Source organism: Podarcis cretensis, assembly GCF_951804945.1.
Source record: "Podarcis cretensis genome assembly, chromosome: 11".
Taxonomy (NCBI): Eukaryota; Metazoa; Chordata; class Lepidosauria; order Squamata; family Lacertidae; genus Podarcis; species Podarcis cretensis.
Window position 1 is genome coordinate 28,384,952 of NC_137180.1, and position 24,457 is coordinate 28,409,408.

Here is a 24,457-nt window from a genome sequence, read left to right on the forward strand (position 1 = left end):
GGAGGCAAAAAAACAACAAGGCGTTGGAGGACACAGCTGTGTGTTGCCTGGCCTGCTCTGCTACTTTGATACTTTTTCTAACACTTGTTTTGAGCAGTCCTTGTAGACACCTTTGCCCTGAGAAAAATTAAAGGGTTGAGCTTTTAACAAAACTCTTCAGGGCTCATTTCACATAAGTTCCAATGAGTCCTGCTTTCACAGGATGAACTATTTATATTGCGAGAGGAATATTTTGGGAAATTAATTACAGAAGGCTGCAGGAGAAAGTCATGTGTCAAGGAGCTAAACAATAATTCTCAATTTGCTTAAGCTTTTCTGTCTGCTATTACTTTCAGAAAGAGAAGTAAAATATTCCTGATTTGTAAATCTCTTAGCCTGCAAAGATTTGCCATTTGCTTTCAGACTTATGCAGCTTCTTTGATCTGCTGCTTTCATGGCCTTACTTAAAATAAATAGTTACTTTTATCTTTCCTTTTACTAGGTTTAATCTTCACAAAGATGGTTTAAATCCAAATTATTTGGATAGGTTTCTATTATAACGTTTATTATGAAAAGCACACAAGTCTGAATTTTGTCTTGGAATCTGAAAAAGTAAACATTCATTTTAACCCACAAGAGAAAGTTGAAACTAATATAAGAGCTTGGTGAGTTATGTTCCTCGTGGAATGAGCAGATATAGGTGGACTTATCAAAATACAGTTTAAAAAAAGGTTGCTGAAGAGGAAAATGACATTTAATTTTACATAAGGTTCCCCCAAACTTTTCAAGCTAGGAATAATAAACACAGCCCAACCCAATAAATGTTTAACGTCCCTTCAGAACATAATAGCCCTGATGGATCAGACCATCTACTCCAGCATTCCATATCTCACAACTCAAAGAGTTCCCACGTGTTTCTGGGAATCCAGGAGTGGAATTCTAACCCAAGAAGAAGGTGGGTCCCACAGATGATATGAAGCATTCAATACATGGGCCTTGTTCGCACATCATGGTCAGTCAAACTATGTGTGAATGAGCTCGCTCACACCTGCTTTGTTCCTCCCTGGCTTTTTTAGCTCAGTGAGGCTCAATTCTGCAGCCAAGGTTATACCTATGGTTACAGGTGGTGGTTAAGGAAGAAATACCTTAACCACAATCCTGGGTGCCGATGACAAGGTGCTAAAAGGACACGGGAGGAGCAAAGTAAGTGTGAGCTCCTCTCCATGGGTTGCTGTGTTAAGGTGGTCCTGGTAAACCAGGAGAGAGGAGCCTTGGGCCTGAAAGCCAAATGCAGCCCTTCTGTCTGGTCCATGGGACTTTCTTCAGGTCGTGGGAGAAAAACTAACCACCCTCACCATCTTAATGCCAAGAGGGGATGAGGTAGAGGGACTCAGAGGCTTCATTGGTGCCAGACTTCAAGAGTATCGTTGTGCCCATGGGCACCGTGTTGGCAACCCCTGCATTAAGCCCACAGACTGAAATTACCTAACTACACCACTGTGTGCTATAGCCTTTTTTTTTTAGATGGGTGAACAAGAACATTTGGGGGAAATCTGAGCCCGTACAAAAGAAGAGAGTTGTGGAATCAAAAAGGGGCAAAAGTCAACAGAAACTTGGGTGGGAGCATCCAATTCAGGATGACTCATCTCTCAGGAATGGTGGTATAAATATTCCAATTCCTTGCATTATAAACAACAAAATCTTCTATGGTGTTTGGAAGCTTCTCTCTTACCAGTTGAGGCAAACCCATCCTGCAAAGCTCTTACAACCATTTACTTCTATTTCAGTGCTGCCTGAGCAGAGCCGAAGCAAGACGAGATGCGGCAAAAGTGGCGCTAATCAATTCTCTCTTCAATGAGTTGCCTTGTCGCAGAATCACAAAGGAATTTATTATGGAGAGCGTTCAGGAAGCTGTTTCGTCCACCAGTGTAAGTTCAATTCCATGGCTTTGTATGCTGTCATTGGCTGCATTTATGGTAAACTGCAGAACAGGAAGACAATAATTAATGTAAGATTCCAGATAAGAGTATCTCCATTGATAGGCTAGTGCTGCTATGATTCATGTGCCTTTTCTTGACCTTCATTTCCTTCCCATGTGGAGTCCACTTGGCTGATGGTGAGGTCAAGGATCCTGGGAAGTGGTTAATCTGGGCTGATCTCCCTCCCAAGAAATGTGGATAAACTTTATATTTCCTGCAACCAGGGAGTCCGTCCTTTCCCTAAACTTCTATTAGTCTACGTGGCTGCACATACCATGAGTAACTTCGGTCAACATGGAAAATATTTTAGACCCTGTTGCAAATATACGGCAGGTCATGGTTGCCCCATCCATTAGGCAATGTTTTTAGTAACCACATAATGCTTGGAGGAGAAGTTAATAAGACATACTCTTACATTTCCCAACAATTATCAACTTCTTTCCAGAAAGACTGGAGATAAGAGATGAACTGGGTAGCAGGTCCAGGGTAAGGAAATCAGATAGGATAGTTTTTTCAGATTCTAAGAATACAGTCATGCTCGGCAGCGGGCTCAGCAAAAGTGGAGCCTAGGAAGCTGCCTTAAACAGAATCAGACTGTCCATCTAGCTCAATATTGTCAACACTGGCTGGCAACAGCTCTCCAGGAATTCAGACAGGGATCTCCTCCAGCCAACCTAAAGATGCCTGGGATCGAAATTGGGACCCTCTGGATGCAAAGCAGATGATCTGCCACTGAGCAGTGGTCCTTCTCCTACATTGAGCGCTCTGGTGGAGCCGGGCGCTGGAGCTGTGATGCGAGATGTCATGTGCATGCTACGCACACTGGACTCCTCACTTCAAACAAAATATTGAGGGGGCTGAAAACACTTCGGCCCCCTAGAGCTGGTGCGCCTGTATCAAAGGAAAATGCATCTCATTGTATATAGCTTGGACATAGTTCCCCTTTCCAATATGAAACTGGAAAAGTTGACTCACCAATCAATAGTACATCGACCCAATAAAAGGAAAAGTTGTGCACGCTCTACCCTCACTCATACATTCTTTAGAGTATCAGTTAAGAGCAATGTCATTACGGATAAAAGATCAGAAAAGTCTGCTTGCAACCTGCTACTTTCCCCAAGGGCCACATCCACTCTTGGATTGAATAATAAAATATAAGGGAAGCTAGCAACGGTTTCTTTTCTTGGGCTCCATGATCACTGCAGATGGTGACAGAAGTCACGAAATTAAAAGACGCCTGCTTCTTGGGAGAAGGGCAATGACAGGCCTGGACAGCATCTTGAGAAGTAGAGACATCACCTTGCCAACAAAGGTCCGTATAGTTAAAGCTATGGTTTTCCCAGTAGTGATGTATGGAAGTGAGAGCTGGACCATAAAGAAGGCTGATAGACGAAGAATTGATGCTTTTGAATTATGGTGCTGGAGGAGACTCTTGAGAGTCCCATGGACTGCAAGAAGATCAAACCTCTCCATTCTTAAGGAAATCAGCCCTGAGTGCTCACTGGAAGGACAGATCCTGAAGCTGAGACTCCAGTACTTTGGCCACCTCATGAGAAGAGAATACTCCCTGGAAAAGACCCTGATGTTGGGAAAGTTGGAGGGCACAAGGAGAAGGGGACGACAGAGGACGAGATGGTTGGAAAGTGTTCTCAAAGCTATCAGCATGAATTTGACCAAACTGCAGGAGGCAGTGGAAGACAGAAGTGCCTGGTGTGCTCTGGTCCAGGGGGTCACGAAGAGTCGGACATGACTAAATGACTAAACAACAACAACAGCAATGAATTCAAGACTAGGACTGCCATTACTGGGATTTCAAAGGTGGAATTGACATCTGGGAGGAATTTCCAAAATGTGATCTGGATCTTAGGCAAGTCAATCAAAAAATCAGGGGGTTTTTTGGAGTGTGTGTGTTTTTGTAAAACAAGAAAACAAAACTCAACTTTCAGGGTGTCCTGGTTTTTGAAATATAGCAACCGTATTCAAGACTAAACCAGTGCTGTAAAGTATCCTAGTCTTTCCATTCACTTTCCCACATCTCTGTTTCAGTCTTTTATTCTCTACTATGTTACTGCCTCTGGCAAGGAAATGAGTTGGCAGGAGCTTTTGTCACTAAACATGCCGAAACCGAATCAGACTGCTAACATCTGCATTTGAGGTTAGCTTCAGTTTGCGTGGGTTGGCTTGGTGATGCTGTAGATTGTCCTCAGCTACTGGGTTCTTTCAGGGAAACATCTGCATTTACTAATGGATACAGATTCCTTGTATGCGCTACACGTAGCATAGTATTTATGTATTTATATAGACACAGAAGCACTAGGTAAATGCAAGCTAATTCTATTGGAGAGGAACTTATTTTCAGTACCTCACCCACATTATTGATTTATTAAAAGCTAAGTGCATTCACAGCCTTGGGATTGCTCTGCAAATAATCAGAAATTAATGTACCGAGTTAAAAGCCTATCAGAAAGTCCCGTGATACTCTGTAAATGTCAGCCCAGGTTTCAAGTTTCTTAAATCTGCACGTATGAACATCTTGAAACTGGAGATGCCATCTATTTTAACTTTCCCTAAATCTGTCTAAATCTGCAATTAATCCCCATATATAATCACTCTCTGCACTTTAAAGCGCAAGTGGGGAACCTGTGGCCCTTCTGGTGCTGAATGACTCCATCTCCCATCAGCCCCTTGTAACTTGGTCAATAGTAATGGAAGGTTGGGGTTGTAGTTCACCAGATGTTGGGGTTAATTCTGTGTCCAGGGCAGCCGTTTACCAGCTCCATCTGGTACGCAGGCTGAGACCCTACCTGCCTGCAGACTGTTTTGCCAGAATGGTACATGCTCTAGTTATCTCCCGCCTGGACTACTGCAATGTGCTCTATGTGGGGCTACCTTTGAAGGTGACTCAGAAACTGCATTTAATCCAGAATGTGCCATCTAGACTGGTGACTGGGAGTGGCTGCCAAGACCATATAACACCGGTCCGGAAAGATTTTCATTGGCTCCCAGTACGTTTCCGAGCACAATTCAAAGTGTTGGTGCTGACCTTTAATGCCCTAAACAGACTTGGTCCTGTATACCTGAAGGAGCATCTCCACCCCATCATCCAGCCCGGACACTGAGGTCCAGCGCCAAGGGCCTTCTGGCGGTTCCCTCACTGCAAGAAGCCAAGTTACAGGGAACCAGGCAGAGGGCCTTCTCAGTAGTGGCACCTGCCCTGTGGAACACCCTCCCAGCAGATGTCAAGTCAATAAACAACTACAGTATTTTACTTTTAAAAGATAACCGATGGCTATTGGAGGGCACCAGTTTGGAGAAGTCTGGATGATATAATAACCTAGATTCAAACCAAGTTTCCCCCATTTCCCACTGAATTTCAAATGAAATATCACATAGAGGGAGAGGATGGAAGTCATTTCTCCTTTATCCCCCATTATCATGCTGGAAACATGTCCATGTGGATTAGGCCTTTGCAATGGTTAAAAATAAGTAATCTTAATGCAGGCATGTTACAGCTTCTTACAAGTTGCTCAGATTCAATATTTTTAGTCATTGGCAGCAGGGGGGAAATACAGATCAGGAGAAGCATGTTGCTAATCCACTGAAAAGTAGAGCAAAATTCATGAAAGTTTTTTTCCCCCTTTTTTTAAATGCTGGCTCAGTGAAAGACATTTGCTGCTTGAGACTCCAGAAGATTTAACAAAATCCTCCCATCTGTGCAGAAGGAACTGCTGATAAGCAAACGGGAGATTTGAAGCGACTTGGGAAGAGGGTTAAGAGCAGTGTGAGACACACAATTTGAAACTGTTCCTCTCTGATTGAAAGTTATAAGATTCTGGGGAGGTGGGAGGAGGAGTGCTTATAATGTTGGTGTATTTGCAGAGCAGTGGGGAAGGCCTGGGGTATATCTGTCTTGTGGATGAAAGGATGCCTTTCTTCTTGAGCTTTACGAGTCTCATGCCCTTTTGAGGGACAATCCCATACATACATTTTGGAAAATGGACTATGATTTATTTGGAAATGATTTCAAAAAGAAAGTTCATTTAATGCAATTCATCATTTTTAATGGAAATTTTCTAAGGCGAAAAGCTTAAAATTGCAGAGTTTTAGACAGATGTCCCTTGGGATATTTAAAAGCCAGCATAAATATTTCAGCAGCAGTGTGTTAATGTTACTGCATTTCAAAAGCTATAAATTTGCTGACAGTTCTGCTAAAGAAACTGTCTTGTGTACAGAGTTGTGTTCAGCTCTGCATAGCTTCTCTAGAACATTAAGGATTATGAGAAGAATTATAAGCATTTGACTCACAAATTGTCCCTCCGAATGGAAAACAACAAACCACTGTGTCTAAAGCTTCAGCCCTCCACGTCTACAGGGTTGTGCTAATGGGTTGCCCTACCAAATGAGAATATGCAATATTATCTATTCCAGTAACTTGAACCCACAATAGGTATGGGGAACCTGTGGCCCAACAGGTGTGCCTGGACTACATCATCCCAAACCATCCTGAGTGCAGCTGGTGGGAGTTAAGAGTCCAATGATATCTGGAGGGCCACAGGTACCTGCTCTGGAAGTATGATCCAAACCTCTTGAAGGATGAGCAGGTTCTTGGTGGGTCTGAGTTCCTCTTTGACCCTTGACTGCACCCCAGACTGGCTGTAAAATTGGACAGATGCTCATCTCCACACCTAGTCCAAGTGTAAGAGTCATTCTGCATTGAACTGCAACCTCAACGACAATGACAGCCTTCAAAGACGACCAAGCACCTGCTTGTAACACTTGATGGAATGCCTCTACCCTGAGAGTCAACATCTCAGACACCGCCCCCCCCCCCCCGATGACCTTCTCTGTGAAAAGGTGGGATGGAGGTTTCAAGGGAGAAGGCCTTTTCAGTATGCTCACCTGCTGTGATGGGAGGGATTGGAGGGAAGGCTGAGGGCAGCAGCCCCAAGCGAGGGAAGGTGCATAACGCAGTGGCCCAGAATGACTTCCAGGCAGCAGCCCCAGCAGTTCCTATGTCTCAGATTCTCTCTCTCTCCTCCCTGCTCACCCTCCCTATTAATGTGGGGTGCCTCCCACTTTATGCAATTTCAGTTATGCATGTGGGGGCCGAGAATATAACCCCCGCATAAGTGTGGAGACAACTGTAGTGGCCCTTATGTCTATGAAGTGCTGCCTGGATGCCCATGTTATCATATTTTCGGTGCCAGATTAAGATGTTCCTTTACTTCCAGACCATTGATGGAATGAAATGTGCTGTTTGTTTGTTTAATGACTTCATGCAAATTTAATATTTTATGGATTTGTTGTTTGCTCGCTTTTGTTTTTAAGCAGGGAAATTTTAATTGTGAGATGCTTTGAGTGTTCTTCTAGAAAATGTTGTCTGAGAAATTTTAATAAACTAAACTAAACTGTCCCAGCTGGACTGTCCCCTTCATCACCACATAAACATCTCCATCTCAAACCAGCTGCTCTGTGGAAAAGAATCCAAGAGACAGAAGGGCAGGTGAAAAAAGCCAACTACACAATATGCCTGTTTCTGCTTGGCTGGTTTTGTTTTGCTTTAAGTGTAGGGCTTTTAACACTTCCATTGTATCTTATTCATTTTGTGAACTGCTTTGAGGACTACATGCAAAAATGTTAGGTACTGATTTACTAAGCAAGTAAGTAAATACATAGCTTTGTAAACTGGTCTAAGAAGACACCAAACAGAATCTCTTGTTTGATGGATTTTGTTGTTGTTAAGATCTGCTGCTGCTCTGAGGCAAACTCAAACCAGACCTACCACAACTGGCTCACACCACCCAGCTGTGGTTATAAGTTACCTCCTTATATTCCAGTTGTTGAAAATCCTCTTTCAGCATCATTGAAGGAAGATGTGAACATTTCAGAAAACCACGTTTTATGTTAGGAAGATGCACATAGAAATATATGTGGTTTAAAACTAGCCATGATGATGTTTATGTCTCAATGTTATACCCTGGTCTGTAGCCGAAAGGAAGGAAGAAAAAGAGGCTATTGTGAATGGTTGTCTTCCACTTCCCAGATGATGGTGGTAATGGGAGGCATCAAATACTGTGATTTTATTATGGCTTTTGTAGTAGAAAATGGCCTAGTTCAGGCAACATGCTAAATCATAGTTGAGCATTATGAGAATGAGCTAGAGTGAAACTCAGGCTCCCAACTTTCTCCCAACTCTGGCATAACTACAAGGAGGAATCTGAAAACATGAGCTTCTGGTTTAGATTAATTGCAACCTGTCCAGTCAGTTGAACCTGTCAAACTGTGCTTAATGCAAACTGTGCTTTGGTTAAAACATAATTTAGTTCCATAATTTAGGATTCTTCAGAAACTTGCTAAACTATGGTAAATTGAAACTGGAAGAGAAATTTTCCAAATTCCTCCTTGCGACCGTGCCAGAAGAGAGAGAAGGAAGAATGCACAAGATTCACTGTAACTTGTTCTGTAATTCTAAACTATGGTTTAGCCTGATGTCTGAACATATCCAATTTGTAATCTGAGGATGTGGAAATTTTTCCCCACCTAAGAATGTGTTTACGTAATTCAGAAAGTTCCTTTCTTCTTGTTAAAGGGTACTTTAAATGATGCTGATGACCCAAGCACAAGTATTGGAGCCTATCATTATATGCTGGAATCAAATATGGGGAAGACAATGCTGGAATTTCAGGTACAATTTAATTCTTTCAGACGAACCAGTTTTTTAAAGGTTTGCAGCGCTGTGTTCAGTGGGTATATAACTTACTAAAAAAAGGATCTCCGCCTCAATAAAACGTATGGCTTCATTTATGTTTTGTACCTCCCTCCATTTCTTCCAACATGAACATTTATGCTATTCATACAGAGTAGGACAGAAAGCAGCATCTGAAAATGTTCAGTTGAATATTGAAAAATGAACTTGCAAAAGTAACTAAATAAGGCTTGCGGCTGTGTATGTGCACATGCTTTTTCCATATATTCTGATTTGGCTTTTTCCCTTTGTACCCTGTTTTCCAGATTAGATTCCAGTCGGAGAGAAGTTACCCTTTATTCATCTTTACAGTGATTTAAATGTGTACTGGAAAACTAACTAAGCAGTCTGAGCTGATATTACTTGATGTTCCCAAAAAATTTTTCAAGTCATATTTCAAAATCTGCCCCATGAACAAATTTCCTTTACAAGTATAGCTATACCAGCTTTGCTTTTGATGGTTGTTTTTCTTGTGTCTGATGAAAGGCAGACCATGGAAGTTTGACATAGCAATAGAATATCCAAGCGGAGGCAAGATTGTGCCTTTCTGGAACAGATGACAGCATGTTTGCAACACAGAATGCTCATAAAGTGAAACACTGGACCCCTTCCAATTTAAGTCTCATTTCAGACAAATGATAATGCTTACACATGCCCCATTGTAACCCCCTTGCTATGAAGGCAGTGTCTAAATTCTTATCTGGGTCCACTCTTCCAAATTGTTTTCTACATCCTTTTGCCTAGGACAATGACCGAGAAAACCATAAAAGATAATAGAGAAAGAGGGGCATAATCATTGTTCCAGGTACTTCCATGGTGCACCAAATAACTTTACTTTTATAATACTGCAATTACAAAAGTTGTTCTATAATTTAAAAAATAACAAAGAGATAAGCAATGGTAAACTAATAATTGCCAGTAATAGACAAAATAATTGTCTCAATACATACTTTAGAATCTCTCTCTAGTTATTAATGCTACTCTCTTGATAAATGTCAGTATTCCAACTAATTTAAGGAGCAGTATATATCGGGTTTTTGTTTTGTTTTGCTTTTTGTTTGAAGGGCAAGTGATCTAGTGTGACTCAGACTTGGTTCCACTCTAATCCATGTACAAGCATTCAATAATGTTCTAGAAAGTCAAAAGAGTTCAGGCATATTAGAGCAATGACCTTGAAGGCAATACAGAAAGACTAGATAATGGCTCTTCCTTGTGAACTCACACAAAGTTCCTGTGCAGGTGGAGGAATTAGTTCCATGACTGGAACACGAGGTTCCAAAACAGCCCTTCCATGATGCTTTTCAAGATGGAAAAACACATTTGAATCTAACCCAGTTCTCCCACAGCAAATCCCCACAGTATTGTTTCGCATACTGAAAAAGAGATTCTACTTTGAAGCAGTTCAATCAGAAGCCATTGGTTTTTCTTCCATAGGAATTGATGATAGTCTTTCAGCTGCTGCACTGGAATGGAAGCCTCAAAGCTTTGCGTGAAACAAAGTGCTCTCGACAAGTGAGTAGCACAGCACTAATAGTGCACCCGTTTCCCCAACAGCAAAACTATACTCACTTCACCTCTACCCAGTATGTTTCTTATGTTCTATAGACATGGTCCATTCTTAGGTGCCATTGATGGGAATTGAAATCAGTGGGATTTTTAAAATTTAGGCACTCAGTGAATCCCACTGAGTCTGAGACATCTCCAAAGTTAAGTGTGTCCACAAATTAAGATTCCTCTTTGAAGACTGTAATGTCATTACACATGTTCTAGGTTTAAAGGGATCCATTAGCGGACAAGTGCAAACATAGAGTTGTATCCAAAAAGTCCCATTAGCACAAGGACTTCTATCTGCACAGTGGACTTCCCATCCTGAGTCCCTTCTCCCCAAATCTGTTCTATGGTTTTCCCAACCTTCCAGAGCAGTTGGGGAGGAAGAGAGACATGGGGAGAAAAGAGGAAGAGAAAGTCCTGTTGCACAGGTGGAAGTGCTTGAGATAACAGGATGAATTCCCTGGATGCAACCCATAATTCTTTTTTTTTAAAGAGTTATGTAATTTGTATTATAAAAATTATATACAGTGGTACCTCGGGTTACATACGCTTCAGGTTACATACGCTTCAGGTTACAGACTCCGCTAACCCAGAAATAGTACCTCGGGTTAAGAACTTTGCTTCAGGTTGAGAACAGAAATCATGCTCCAGCGGCACAGCAGCAGCAGGAGGCCCCATTAGCTAAAGTGGTGCTTCAGGTTAAGAACAGTTTCAGGTTAAGAACGGACCTCCAGAACGAATTAAGTACTTAACCCGAGGTACCACTGTACTTTCATAATTGCATAATTAACGTTTAAATAATTATGTAATGAGTTGTCTGCTTTAAATGTTAAGACCTGCATATTCAGTCACATGAAAAATTAATCTCTTTTAAATAACCCAGTGATTAAGAACTATGCTCACTTCTAACAAACAGACAAAGGCAGGATGGCTTTGAATGTCAGTTGCCAAGAACTGCAGGTGGGGAGAGTTCTGCTTGTGGATTTCACATGAGCATCGCTTGGTCACTATGTGAACAGAGTGCTGGATGAGATGGGCCTTTGGTCTGACGCAGCAGGAATCTTCCAATGTCCTTAAACCCTAGTGATGGTTACATAGAGAAGCATGAATGAATGATGGAGCAGCAGGTTAACAAAATTTGCTATGGGTTTCAAGTTCTATTATTTCAAATAATAATGGGGCAAGAGAGCAGTTCAGCTTGCGCAGGGCAAGCCCTTGCTTTTGGACATCCAGGCTCCTACACAACTAGAATTTCTTCAAGCTACCTTAACTACAATTTATTTGTTTGACTTCCACAGTCAAACATGTGTCCAATATCTGTTCTGAAATGTCCATGTCAGTTGCGAAAGATCCCAGAGCAGAACATAACCCATTATTTTAGAATAGTGGGGAAGGAGAGCTGGAAATAATGCCAATATATTTCACATCTGGCAACCAATGTGCCCCTTTGGTTTCAGATAGTACATGGGTAGACAAGTCTATAAAGCCCAGGACACAAATCTTCATGGCCCTTTAGCAGCTATGGTGGCTAGAAGTATCAGAGGTAATGTATTTAGTGTTAACTCTGGAAATGTATACTCTATTCTAACCAAACTAAGCCTCTTGATGTATATTTGTATATTGTGCTCTAAGAGGCTTAGTTTGGTCAGAATCAAGTATACATATCCAGAATTAACACTAAATCCCGTATTTTTTGCTCTATAAGACTCACTTTTTCCCTCCTAAAAAGTAAGGGGAAATGTGTGTGCGTCTTATGGAGCGAAGGCAGGCTGCGCAGCTATCCCAGAAACCAGAACAGCAAGAGGGATTGCTGCTTTCACTGCGCAGCGATCCCTCTTGCTGTTCTGGCTTCTGAGATTCAGAATTTTTTTTTTCTTGTTTTCCTTCTCCAAAAACTAGGTGCGTCTTGTCGTCTGGTGCGTCTTATAGAGCGAAAAATACGGTACATTACTGCTGGTAAATAAACCACCATAGCTCCTACAGTAAGGTTACCAGACGTCCCCGTTTCCCGGGGACAGTCCCCGGATTTACAGATCAGTTCCCTGGCAAAATCCATCTATTTAGTTGGAAGTTGAAGTGTCCCTGGATTCATTGAAAATAAAATCTGGTACCCTTATGCTACAGGGTCATGAAAATGTGTGTCCTAGGCTTTTTAGACTCATCTACCCATGTACTATCTGAAACCAAAGGAACACATTGGTTGTCAGATGGGATTCCCCTGCCCCTCCAGCTCTCCTACCCCCCAAAAAGCAATGGTGTATTTGTTGCTAACTCTTTAATTTTTTTTGGACGGGCAACAGGAAGTGATCTCCTACTATTCCCAGTACAGTTTGGATGAAAGGATGAGAAGTCACATGGCTCTGGACTGGCTTATGAAGGAGCAAGAAACTCCGGGCATTATTTCGCAAGAGCTGCAAGTGGCCCTTAGAGAGCTGGAAGAAACCCGGAAAGCTGGACAAGAGCTGCGGTTTTACAAAGAGAAAAAGGAAATACTGGGCTTAGCACTGAGCCAGCTATACAGTGATCAAGCCGCTGCCTCTTCAAATGATGATCGTATGAGTCTAGCCCTAAGTGGCTATCGCTAGGGCAGCCTAGGGCGCCGTTTGTATGAAACAGGTTTGCAAGGCTGGTCTGTAATGAGCTAATCCTGGATCATTCAGATCAATGTGAAACAACAGCTTGCCTTCATCTGATTGTATAATGTACAAAGCAGAAACTCTCAAATTCCCCCCCAAGGTGAACAGCATGAGTTCCAGGTGCATGTGGAATCCACACAACTCATGTGCAAGTTCACAGAATGCGTGAAGAAGCATTACTCACACATGCTTCCTGTTTCACTGCATGTGAAACATCTAAAGCTGCATTACAGTGTGACATTCTGTGTGATGAAGACAGATTTTTAGAATTATTATTTTTATAAAAAAAATATAGCTTAGGTTTGTAACTTCTTAAAGAACAGCAACAATCATTTAATAGCGTTGCATAATCAAAGTAAGTGTGGCAGAATTGTTTAGTATGTGAATTGAATTAATACATCAAAGAGATGTACAGAAATAAGGAGTGAAATGTCCCTGAAATAAGCAAAAACTGCCAGTTGATATATATATATATATATATATATTGTTATTTAAAGTAGTGGTTGAAGGAACAACAATAGGCTTCTAAACTTAGGGAAATCTATGACACAAAAGCAGAAAGCCAGTTGTTATACTTGAAAAATGACCAACGCGGACATTCTTCTAGAAAAATAACTTGAGTCCTGATAATAAAATACATTAGCTACAGCAAAACCTGTGTAGATTTTTTTTTCTTGTTTATATGAGTAGTAAGTAAAATAACAACACTGCGATAGGCCAGTATTTGCAATTGGCAAGCCCATTGCTTCTGATAGGAACACAGATCTCAACTTTTCATTATTTTTGCTCATTGTACTGTATCAATACAGCAAATGAGAAAAAGACAACAATATATTTGATCAGCACCTGGAAGCAGTGGCTGGCTGTGCCCGGGGCCACATTCAGTTTTCAATGCCCCAGTAGTAAGACATGTGGGGCCACTCCATTTCTGAACATCAAAATGTCATCAAAGAACAACTGACAACATCAATGATAATATTTATGTGTGATGAAATCAACCCTTTTGCAGGGTAAATGTAATGAATTGCTTTTATTTCTTGTCAGGGAAACAGACAACCATGTTTAATTTGTTTTGCTCACTACACTTATACTAGTTTCCTTAGCAAATGAGAAAAACAGCTTAGGAATGATTCAGTGTGGTTTAATAGCACTGAATGAAGTACAGTCGTACCTTGGTTCTCGAACAGAATGCGTTCCAGGAGTCCGTTCAACTCCCGGAACTGTTCAAAAACCAAGGCGCGGCTTCTGATTGGCTGCAGGAGCGTCCTGCAGCCAATCGGAAGCCACACCAGACGTTCAGCTTCCGAAAATTATTTGGAAACCAGAACACTCACTTCCAGTTTTTAATCGTTCAGGAGCCGAAACGTACGAGTTCCAAGGCAATCGGCGACCAAGGTACTACTGTACTGCTGCTGCAGCTGAGGACCAACCAACTTAGTTACAAAATTGTCAGCTTAAGTTCTGGGTTCCAGGTTTTTGAGAAATCGCCAGTGCCTGCAAATCCTTTCAGCTGAGCGAGATCTTACTTGCCCCACACCTGATATTAGATAAGACACTGTATGGAAGATGGGCAGGTGTGGCTTTGTCAAAATGGCCCCATGTGCCAACTGGGGAGGCTTGGTGAAACTATTAGGCCAGTGAGATGAAGGTTTCCCATCCCTGACCCAACAACAACAACAATTTCAGAAGGTTCAACTGTACTTTGGAAGTAAATAATAATAATGACTTACAATTTTGGTCATGATTTTCAGCATTTGGTGAAGATCTTCCTAAATTTGAACCAAATTATAGGATGTTGTCAATGCCTGCCTTGGCTCTAACCTAAGCTATCTCTTCCACTGTCATGATAAACGCTGCTCTGCTTATCAAGCACAATGCAGCCAATCCTTTCTGCTGGTTGTGCACTTGTGACTCTTACAGGAATTTCCGTTGCAAGCAGATCAGATACACACATTCAGGCCTTTTTTCCAGCTGAAACAGGTGGCTGCAGGTAGCCTGGCGATCAGTGCAGTGGGGTGTCCCTCCCTAAAAACAAGTTCCGGCACCTTTTTCTAGAAAAAAAGCTCTGCACGTATTATGAAGAGCCCTTGACAATGAGTGATCAACACTGTGTTGCAAAAAGGAAACCAGACTGTTCTTTCAAGGTTCATCTATAGCAGTCATGGGTCTGCTGCAGCAAATGGCAAAGAAATATAATACTGGGAATTAGAATCAACCATTAATTTTTAAAAAGTATTTTACTGCCTCAAATCTTCTGTATCTTATTTGATCTCACTCAGGTGTTGAATTTGGGCAATCATTTTGTAAAATAAACCATTGTGAAAACATTTCAGGGAAAATGTGCTTATTGAGAGCATTCCACATATTGTATGTGAACATTACAATAGGTTGCTTCTCTCTATGGTCCACGTGAAAAAAAGTATTGCTGAAATCACTAAGCTTAAACATGCTATGGAATGTCAATGGAGAAGTAAACACCCCCCCCCCCAAAAAAAACCCCTACCTATGCACATTTCTTATTTACTTCTAACCTAAATATTCTTGACTTTTTCCAATCTTGGCAGCAATTCTTAAAACCTTGACCTCCTGAACCATAAAATTGAAACCATTTTTTTCCTTCAAGTTAAAAAAACAAAAAAAAACACCTGGCCGGGCAACACTGATTTTTGTTTTTGAAAGGCAAAAGTTACTGTAGTTTTATTTGCTGAATATTTCAGTCAACAACCAAAGATAGACTGCTTTTGGTGAAGCCTGAAAGGTCCTTTCTCTCTCTCTGAGTGGGGTTGATAAAATGTTTGCCAGAGAGGAACTCATCTTTCCTCTTACCTCCACCTGCTGCTCTCCCCTCTGAAACTTCCCACACCAACTGCTTTTAACCTTGCCAATGTTTGAGACCTATAGTTATCTTGCAGACATGGGACTAGAACCCCATGGGAGCAAACGCAAGTTGGGAGGAGAGGAAGCAGAGGAAAATGGATGGCTGTAGGAAGGGTTAAGCACCCCCTTTTACCTCATCACCTTCTCCTCTTCAGATTACCTTCTCCCACAGCTCCTCCCACAGAGTTTCATTGCACACAGTTTCATTGCACACAGCAGGTGCACGACTCACTGTTTTCTCTCTCAAGTTTTCATTCAGTTTCAACACCGACATTTTCCCATGGCAGTACCTGAAAACTGGGTGCCCATTCTTCCGGAAGCGAGGCCAGGTTTGGTTTCACCAGTTCTCTGCAAAAAGCCAGGGCTCCTTTGCTTGGATGCCATTAAAGAGCGGTTTAAGGAGGCTCTGCCTTGCCACATGAGCTACTTCGTCCCAGGCATTGCTGTTCTCGCACACGTTAAAGGTTGGGTTCGCAGGATCCAAAACAAATGGCCTACGGGAGGAAGAGAGGCATTGTCCATATGAACAAAGACAGGAAGTGCTAGGTGCCTCTTTTTCAGTACGTTCAAATGCAAAGCTGTTTTCACACAGAGAGCATATTGTTTCAAGTCCTCTTGAGCTGGATAGCTCAGCTGGTGCTGATAACACCAAGGTTGCAGGTTCAATCCCTGTATGGGACAGATGCATATTCCTGCACCTGCAAGGGGTTGGACTAGACGATAATCAGGGTCCCTTCCAACTCGACCTATGATTCTAAGATTCATCAGCTGAATGCATCAGCTGAAAGGAAGTGATGCCATTTCTTGGGTGAAGAAAGCACAGATCCAAAACCATGGGAAATTGCAAGTCCAGGAATGAAGGCAGGAGCCACACACCCGCACAGCTCCAGGAGCTGTGCGGGTGTGTGTGTAGAGAGAGAATTACCCAGCAGTATGAACTAGACATTTTCCAGAACAAAGTACAACATTGCTCTTGTTCTGGTAAGGGAACAAACATCAAAAGACAAAGGAAGCAGCAGGGCAGCTTGGTTGATTTATGAGCAATGGCCTTCACAGAATCAAAGGCCCTGTAAAAAAGCAAAAAGCCACAAGAAAGTCCCCCCCCCCCCAACAACACCAGCAAGCAATACTCAATGTCATGAACTGGCAGGACTATGGCAGTGGGGAGGAAGAGGGTCCTGGAGACTGGACTGAGATGCGCTGAGGTAAGCTGGTGATGGGGAAGGAACAGGGCCATAGCTATGGGGTGGTGAGGTGGGCCCCTGCCAGGGGCGCAGGTGAGAGGGGGGTGCAAAGTCCGCCAAAAAATATGTCCATAAATATGTCTATAAATAAAAATATTGATTATTTTATCATAAGAAAAGCTTTTAAATAGAGGGTGAATGGGTGGAGAAGAGGTGGAAAGAATAACAAATATGTCCATGAGTATGGGGCACAATCTGGACGGTTCTGCCAGGGGCACAATATCACCTAGCTACGGCTCTGGGAAGGAGAGGTTGGTGGAATCAGCTTTTCCTAGCAGTGGAAGCTCTAGATTAAATTTCAGCTGCTGGGGGCATGTACTAAAGAGGCAGACAAGTATATAATGGGCTTACTCACCTGGTTTGCTTTAGAAACACCTTTTGGAAAATTGGAAAATTGGGTCTGTAATGTTTGTGCCATACAGCACAGATTTCTTGATACTGAACCAAAAGCTTCAGGACGGCTCTCATTCCCTGTACATAGCTGAAAAACATTGGTTTCCCAGCCAGCTCCCATACATAGATGGTGATGAGTTCCACAGCGTAGGAGGAAGGGAGCCTGCGAAACCTAAACACACACACAGCACACATTTAGCAGCTGCACAGAAGGAGCTGCCACAGGAAACGGTCAAAAACAAAAGCTGTAGATCAAATAAAGGCTAGAGACAGTAGCAAAATCCAATTTGGGCCTCCCGTTTGATTTAATATCCATGCCTTGCAAAGAATGATAAGCCAGGAGTAGCTAAGAAAATATACCGGTAGATTAAATATTGTTTCCCCCCTGGTAGGTATGCTCTCTCTTTTTGCAAATGTGTGGGTCACTCACTCACAAGGGGTTGAAACAATGCAAAAATTTACAGATTGCATTGTACCTTGGGAAAAGAGAAGGATCTGAAGTTGGTCCAGTACTCAAAAGCTTGCATTGGCTGTCCATACTCTACTAGGCCAGGATGCAAATTATTGGGTTATTTTGCAAGGCCCTTAACAACTTGGGTTCAGGATTATTGAGATTTACAGAGGAGTAACTGATAGTGGTCTCCCATGGTTTGGATGTGCAATTCATATTCATCAGGAGTCATTACTGAAATGAGGCTGCATTTTAATGTTGTACTTAATCTTGTTTTTAAGTTGTGTTTTAATCAATTGTTTTTACCTGGTATTAGCCTCACTGAGCCCGGTCTTGCCTGGGGAGGGCAGGGTATAAATAAAAATTATTATTATTATTATTATTATTATTATTATTATTATTATTCATTCTGTATTGTGTGCCCAACCAGGTCAGACGGGCTCCCTCTCTGTTGAACTTCTGGCACTTACTGAAGACACATTTTTTGTTCCAGCAGGCATTCTAAACTGAATTGTGATACTATAGCCTTAACCAATTTTTTAATTTTCATTTTATTGCATTTCTTGTGTATAAATTATTTAAATCAAAGGGTTCTCAAATGATGGTCAGTGGTCCAGCAGTGGTCTGTGAGCTTCATTCAGGTGGCCATATGGCATCTGGCACAGTACATTACAATTTCTACAACAGGCAGAAAAACCATTAAGTGTTCTTGCCAAGACCCTCATCAATTTTCAAGTGGTTCATGGGGAACAAAGTTTGGGAACTGCTGGGCTTAATGGCAACAGCAGCAGCAGGAGGAGGAGATGATAAATGATTTCAGTTGTGTTTGGATACGAGCAACCTACTTGTTTTCTTCTCCTGGTGTTGCAAATGAAGTTTTGAACCAGTGCTTCATTAAACGTATGAGATCTTTCACCCTCTCTGTTGACGCCTTGACAAACTCAACTTGGTATTTCAACAGGGCCATAGCGTACAGCTGGATTTTATCACTGTCACTGCAGTGGTAGAGCTTGCGGTAAAAGCTCTCTTTTAAACCTGTTAACGCCAGACAAGAGATAAGGCTAATGACACTCCCTTGGTCTCCATTTCTTAAATCAAATCGGACAGATTTCGGGCTAATGGAAATATTGTTGCAGTCTGAATTACAATAAAGGTAGATCTCCATAAGTATTATTGGACAGTGAGGGGGGGCACCACCCCCAGCCAGCTCTTACCTGCTGATAATGTAGGCCCAAACATGTCATAACAAGGCATTATGTCAAACAAGTGGCCGTGGTGATCTTTATAACACTTAAAGTAGAACCTTAGGGAAAATGGTGTCCTTTCCTGCAATATTACCCTAAGAAGAAAAGAAAGGGGAGAATAAGGCTTTAATTCTACCTCTACTTACCTGGGAGTAAGCCCTATTGAATTTCATAGGACTTACTTCTGAGTAGACATAGTTAGAATTGCACTGTTAATCAGTGGCATACTAATGACTTTACAATAATTGGGGGAAATGAAGGGAGAGCAAAAATTTCAGTCCAAACCTGTTGATCCAGGAAGGTTTAGTTAGTCTTTTCCCTAACTCTTCTAGTACTTCGGGAATTTTTCTTTGGCAGTCTTCTAAACTTTGAAAGTCGCTGCTAAAAAGAACTATGTCCACATCAGATGAATCTTGCACATCAGTTCCTTTTATATATGAACCGCCCTGTTAGGTAAGATATTAACAGAAAGTTGGTTAGTCCTTGACTTTAACTCACCTAGTACCAATGTTCCCAAGGAAGAGCAAGACTAGCCATGTGTCAGCTGTTCAACCTAGGCAATCTGCATCACTTTGGATCACAAATGGAGGACACTGCTTCACAGTAAAATGCTTATAGAGTAGATGACTCAGGATGGCTCCCATAATGTAGGCCATATCACATATTCATTAATGTGACGACTCTGGTTCCAAGCATCAGACAGGACTCTGATACAGAAGAGGAGCAATTAAGTCTGTCTTACCCACCACAACTTGGGCAGAAGAGTGAGACCCAGTCCCTGATCTCAACCCTGGAACTGGACCTTGAGACCATGGCGCCACAGCACCTAGAAATAGCCCCCCCCCCATCTGCAGCACACAGTTAGAAGGAGTATCATGCAGTTTAAATAGCCATGGCTTCCCTCAAGGAATCCTGGAATTTGTTAAATGCACTTAGAATTGTTAGGAGGTTCCCCTTACAAAGATACAACTAGCAGAATGGTTCAGCATTCCCTCCCTCTTCTGATGTGACTCTGGGAATTGTAGCTCTGTGAGGGGAATGGGGGCCTCTCAGCACCCGTAACAAATTACAGTTCCCAGGATTCCCTGGGGGAACCATGGCTGCTTAAAGTGGTATGATACTGCTTTAAATGTATAGTGCAGATGGGGTCATAATACTTCCTGTGCATGTCGTACCCCAAAAGGAACGAAGTCTCATTATGTTAGCCACCTCCCATTTTCCCATACGTGGAACAGATGAAAGTGCTTGAATCCAAACCCAAGAGTTGTCCTTTAAAGTTATCCACTCCACTCCTTATGGATTGAGGGTAGCATGGAACCTGGGCCCATAAGGATATAAATCTTCCTTTGGAGCTAGGACTTCATCAGAACAAGTTGCTTGCTCCCAATGATCTGTCCATGGTCCTGCATGCCATGTATCTGACCCTCTTGTTTCTCCTGAAATCCAGACTCCTGACTATCATCATCGTGGACTGTCATCTCCCTTAATTCTGGTTCTTCCTATCATCTCCAACCACTGGTTGGACACTCTGCCTCCTGGGCCAGGCATAGCCTCTGCCACCTCTGGACAAGACAATTAAGCCATGCAGGTTCTTGAAAGTGATGTTCACCTGGGACATGGCCTGTCATAAGAACATTAGACAACCCTGTTGGATGAGGCCAACGTTCCATCTCACCCAGCATCCTGTTCTCACAATGCCTATGGGAAGCCTGCAAGCTGGACACAAATGCCACAGCACTCTTTCAGCAATTCCCAGCCACTGGTATTTAGAGACAAACTGTCTCTGTCAGCGAAGGTAGGACATAGCCTTCTTCTCCATAAATTTGTCTAGTCCTCCTTTAGAACCATCCATGCTCCCAACATAAATTGTATTGGGTTGCAAGCCAAATAGCTGCTTCACTCATGACATCTTTCCTCCATAGAGATAACACACACCAACACAGTATGCTGTGCTGTGTTATGTCAATGTGAGTGTTTACTTTGCCCTGAATACAGTATATGCATGTACATATCAGATTCTCAGCTGACATATTCATGGCAAGTCACTAGGTCTTGGCTAACTTCATATGTCTTTTCCCTTACATAGAGACTAAGAGTGATGAAGCAGCCCCAAGTAGCTTAAGATCCTGACTTACCAAAGTCCATTGATTGCAATGGCCCTACTCTGACTTAGTCAAATACCACCTTTTTTTTATTTAAATGTTTTGCCTCGTGCCCCAGAATTTCTCAGCCCATTGCTGTATTTGAAGGGAAGATTTGCATATCCCCCCAAGCAGGAAACTATTGCATTTTCAATTCTTATAAAATAGCATATCCTCACAGCAGGATAACCTTGAGGGAAATGGGATGTGTGCAACAAAGAGGGAACTAATGCATATTTATTGCATAAACACACACACACACAACTGTTTGCATGAAATAGCAGATACAGGAAGTGCAACACTACTGTGATCAATCTCAAGTAGAATGTGGCATCATCAGTACCTTCGTAACATATGTAATTGGTAATGGAAACACTTCTTCAATGAACTCAATGATCTTTTCAACTTCTGATGCACAGCCCCACCTTACAGCATTTGAGTTTGGTCGGAGTTTTGCTTCCACAAATTTCGTTAATTCTGCAGGTGTTCTGTACTCTAATATGTTTTCAGGTTTAAACGCAGTGGACATTTGAGCTATACAAGAGAGAAATCAAGGTGAATTACGAGTTTTTGCCTGAAAAGGAAGGGATGAGGAGAAGCTCTTAAAAAGTAAGGTTTAAAATCGGGTGGTCCTTGATAATGCGAGCACTTCAAAACAGCAGTGCTACCTCTTTTGCTGGCAGTGAAGTGATGCTCTTGTTTCTCATGGTACTCCCTGGCATGGGCTGTTCCAAACTGCCTGGGGCACATCCTACAGGATGTCAGTGTTTCCGTGGCCACAAATTTTGTTCTCCTCTTACGAGTCATATCCCAGTAGCTTCTGTGATTGCTGGTCAGTATCATTTCATGATCAGTCTGTTAATAAAGAGAAGAGATGAACTGTATATATATTGAGCTGAGATGAAGGGCCTGGAAAGAGATTACAGATGGGAGCAAGGAAGTATATGTGGATAGTATTCTAGTCTTTAAAATGGTATAGCAGAAAGTAAAATGCCTTTTTTTATTTGATATCTGGTTTTAGGTTTGTCTTTCTTAATGTAGACAGGTGTATACAACTGTTTACATTTTTGATCAGCCAGACATTTTAATCATTTTTTTATGATATTTTCTATTTTATTGTATATGCTGCTGTACACTGCCTTGTTATGCTACATGAACTTGTGATAGACTAAATGTTTTTACAAATAAATGGATAGTAATTTATCTTCTCATATTTATATACTGCTATTCTTTCCTACATGAAACCAAGATACCCCCCCCCAAAAAAAAAAACATTTATTTGCTTGAACAAAGGAGGAGGAAGATGACACGTTCCACCTTACCTTTGCATGCTGCAGAAGACACTCTCGCAAAACCTCCTTGCCACAAGTTTCACAGTGAACTCTCCCAAGATGTTTAGCTTGAAAATGGTATCTCAGAGCTGTGCGGCTGACAAAGTCATTCCCACATCTCTCACAGTTGTAAGATCTGGGTCTTAGGCCCCACATCCTTTAAAAGGACAAAACAAAAAGTTAACTATTCACACACACACACTGGGGGGTGGGTATGGGAGAGAGAGAGAGTATCTCAACTATAAGAATAGCTAAATTAGGAGTGTCATACGTCTGGAATACTGCATCCGGGCGTAAATTGAGGAAATGTCCTGGAAAATCTGGACGTATGACAACCTATGTTGGCAGTGCCAGTTTCCCATAAAAATATATCAGAAACTGCATTTTTTGTGATTTTGCCCCAAAAGCTCAACAACTTTGGGCAAAAACAAGGAAAATATCAAAAACCTTGCCAATATAAGCTCAACAATTTTCTGTCCAGATTTTCACTGTTTGAAATATGCCAACCTTAAGCTAAATGCCAACCTAAACACGTTACTCCAGGGAGCCGGTGGGTTATTTGTACCATACAGTTTAATTCTTTCAAAACTAGTCGATCATAGCCTGTTCTGCTTGTGGCAACACAGCGAGGTGGCCACTCCCTAAATCATCTGACTAAATTATTCCATGTGCTTCTGCTCCTTCCCCGTTTGTTTTTCAAATACACGCTATAAAGGGGTAAATTACAAAGGAAGGGTTTTCTGCCAAAAATAATCTTACCTTGGCAAAGCCATCCTGTCTGCATTTCGTAGCAAGTGTGTTTATGTACTCGTTTCCCAGTTACAGTCCTTTGAGGACAGCACATTTCTCAAGTATGTACCACCCCCAGATGCTTAGAATTCTGGGAATTGTGGTTTGTGCCTCCACTGTTGATTGTTCTCTTTGGGAATTGATAGTTATCACGCCTCTGGTCAGCCCTGGAGCCCCAAAAAGACGGGATGCAGCTCCCTTTTGTACTCTTAGAAGCTTTGCAGCAATGCAAAGAAGAATTATCCATCAGATGCAAAACCTTTTCTCTCTTTCTTTCTTTGTTATGGGAGTTCCTGCCACTTTGCAAAGCTAGTGTTGTTGGTCACCTGGACAACACTTTTTGGCAAATATTTGATTTCCCCCACCACTTGGTTTATAGGCTGTGGTTTAATGGGAGCCCCGAAACCCAGCCCAGCGTCTTAACCACACTTGCGAGCCATAGTTTGTTCTTGATTTGTAAGCCCTGGTTTGTGTTAAGTGTAGCTTAGCGTTATGTGTGAATGCAGCAGAATGTTCTCTTTTGTCATTTTCTTATTCATAAACATGAAACACACCTTTTTCGGGGCTTGGGTAATCTAAACTTCTCCATTTTTACATTGTTTAGTCTTACCCAACTTTCACATCTGGTGATTCATATTGCAGTTCTAACCATGTCTGCTCAGAAGTAAGGTGCATTGAATTCATTGGCGTTTACTCCCAAGCAAGTGGGGTTAGGACTATAGCTTAGTGCATAGACACTTACCCATTCCATGTGACAAATGTGACAAGCTCTGCTTTAAATCTTCTCCCTAGATCTCCCTAAATCATTTCTGGCCCAGCACTCTTGTATACTTACTCTCTGCCAAAATCACAATAGAGGCAATTATGATGTGTAACACACATACACACACAGAGAGAGAGAGAGAGAGAGAGAGAGAGAGAGAGAGAGAGGCAGAGGGAGGGAACCACCAATATTTAAGTTATTTTAAATGTCAGGCAAAGGTGTTCTTGTTTGTTCAGCCATTGGATCTTGATATAGTTTGATATTTGGCCTGTTCTTTGTATACCACATTTGGGGTAGGGACAATTGTTTTCCATGTCAGTTCCTGGTGAATGGA

General features: G+C 41.9%; 2 protein-coding genes across 3 annotated transcripts in view; one reads left to right on the plus strand and one right to left on the minus strand.

The window, feature by feature from the left end:
- The window catches only part of LIX1 (limb and CNS expressed 1), a 34,587-nt gene extending 20,460 nt beyond the window's left edge, over positions 1–14,127 (plus strand). The window contains exons 3-6 of the mRNA XM_079995817.1: positions 1,767–1,907; positions 8,548–8,643; positions 10,138–10,215; positions 12,555–14,127. Coding sequence (XP_079851943.1) covers positions 1,767–1,907; positions 8,548–8,643; positions 10,138–10,215; positions 12,555–12,839 — 600 coding nt within the window. The 3' untranslated portion in view covers positions 12,840–14,127. The remainder of the gene's footprint in view (positions 1–1,766; positions 1,908–8,547; positions 8,644–10,137; positions 10,216–12,554) is intronic.
- LOC307226712 (2'-5'-oligoadenylate synthase 1-like) lies at positions 1,844–24,186 on the minus strand. Of its 2 annotated transcripts, none has more exons than XM_079995667.1 (10): positions 24,103–24,186; positions 22,563–22,728; positions 21,909–22,095; positions 21,584–21,774; positions 19,385–19,545; positions 19,070–19,194; positions 18,701–18,890; positions 17,367–17,576; positions 16,058–16,261; positions 1,844–1,960 (listed from the first exon to the last, which is right to left on the minus strand). In XM_079995667.1, the coding sequence occupies exons 2-9, from the start codon at positions 22,725–22,727 to the stop codon at positions 16,105–16,107; spliced, it is 1,386 nt and encodes a 461-aa protein (XP_079851793.1). In that variant the 5' UTR covers position 22,728; positions 24,103–24,186; the 3' UTR covers positions 1,844–1,960; positions 16,058–16,104. The 2 variants fall into 2 exon arrangements, with proteins under 2 accessions (XP_079851793.1, XP_079851792.1); XM_079995666.1 differs by lacking the exon at positions 24,103–24,186 and adding an exon at positions 23,331–23,385.
- Positions 24,187–24,457: the final 271 nt, after the last annotated feature.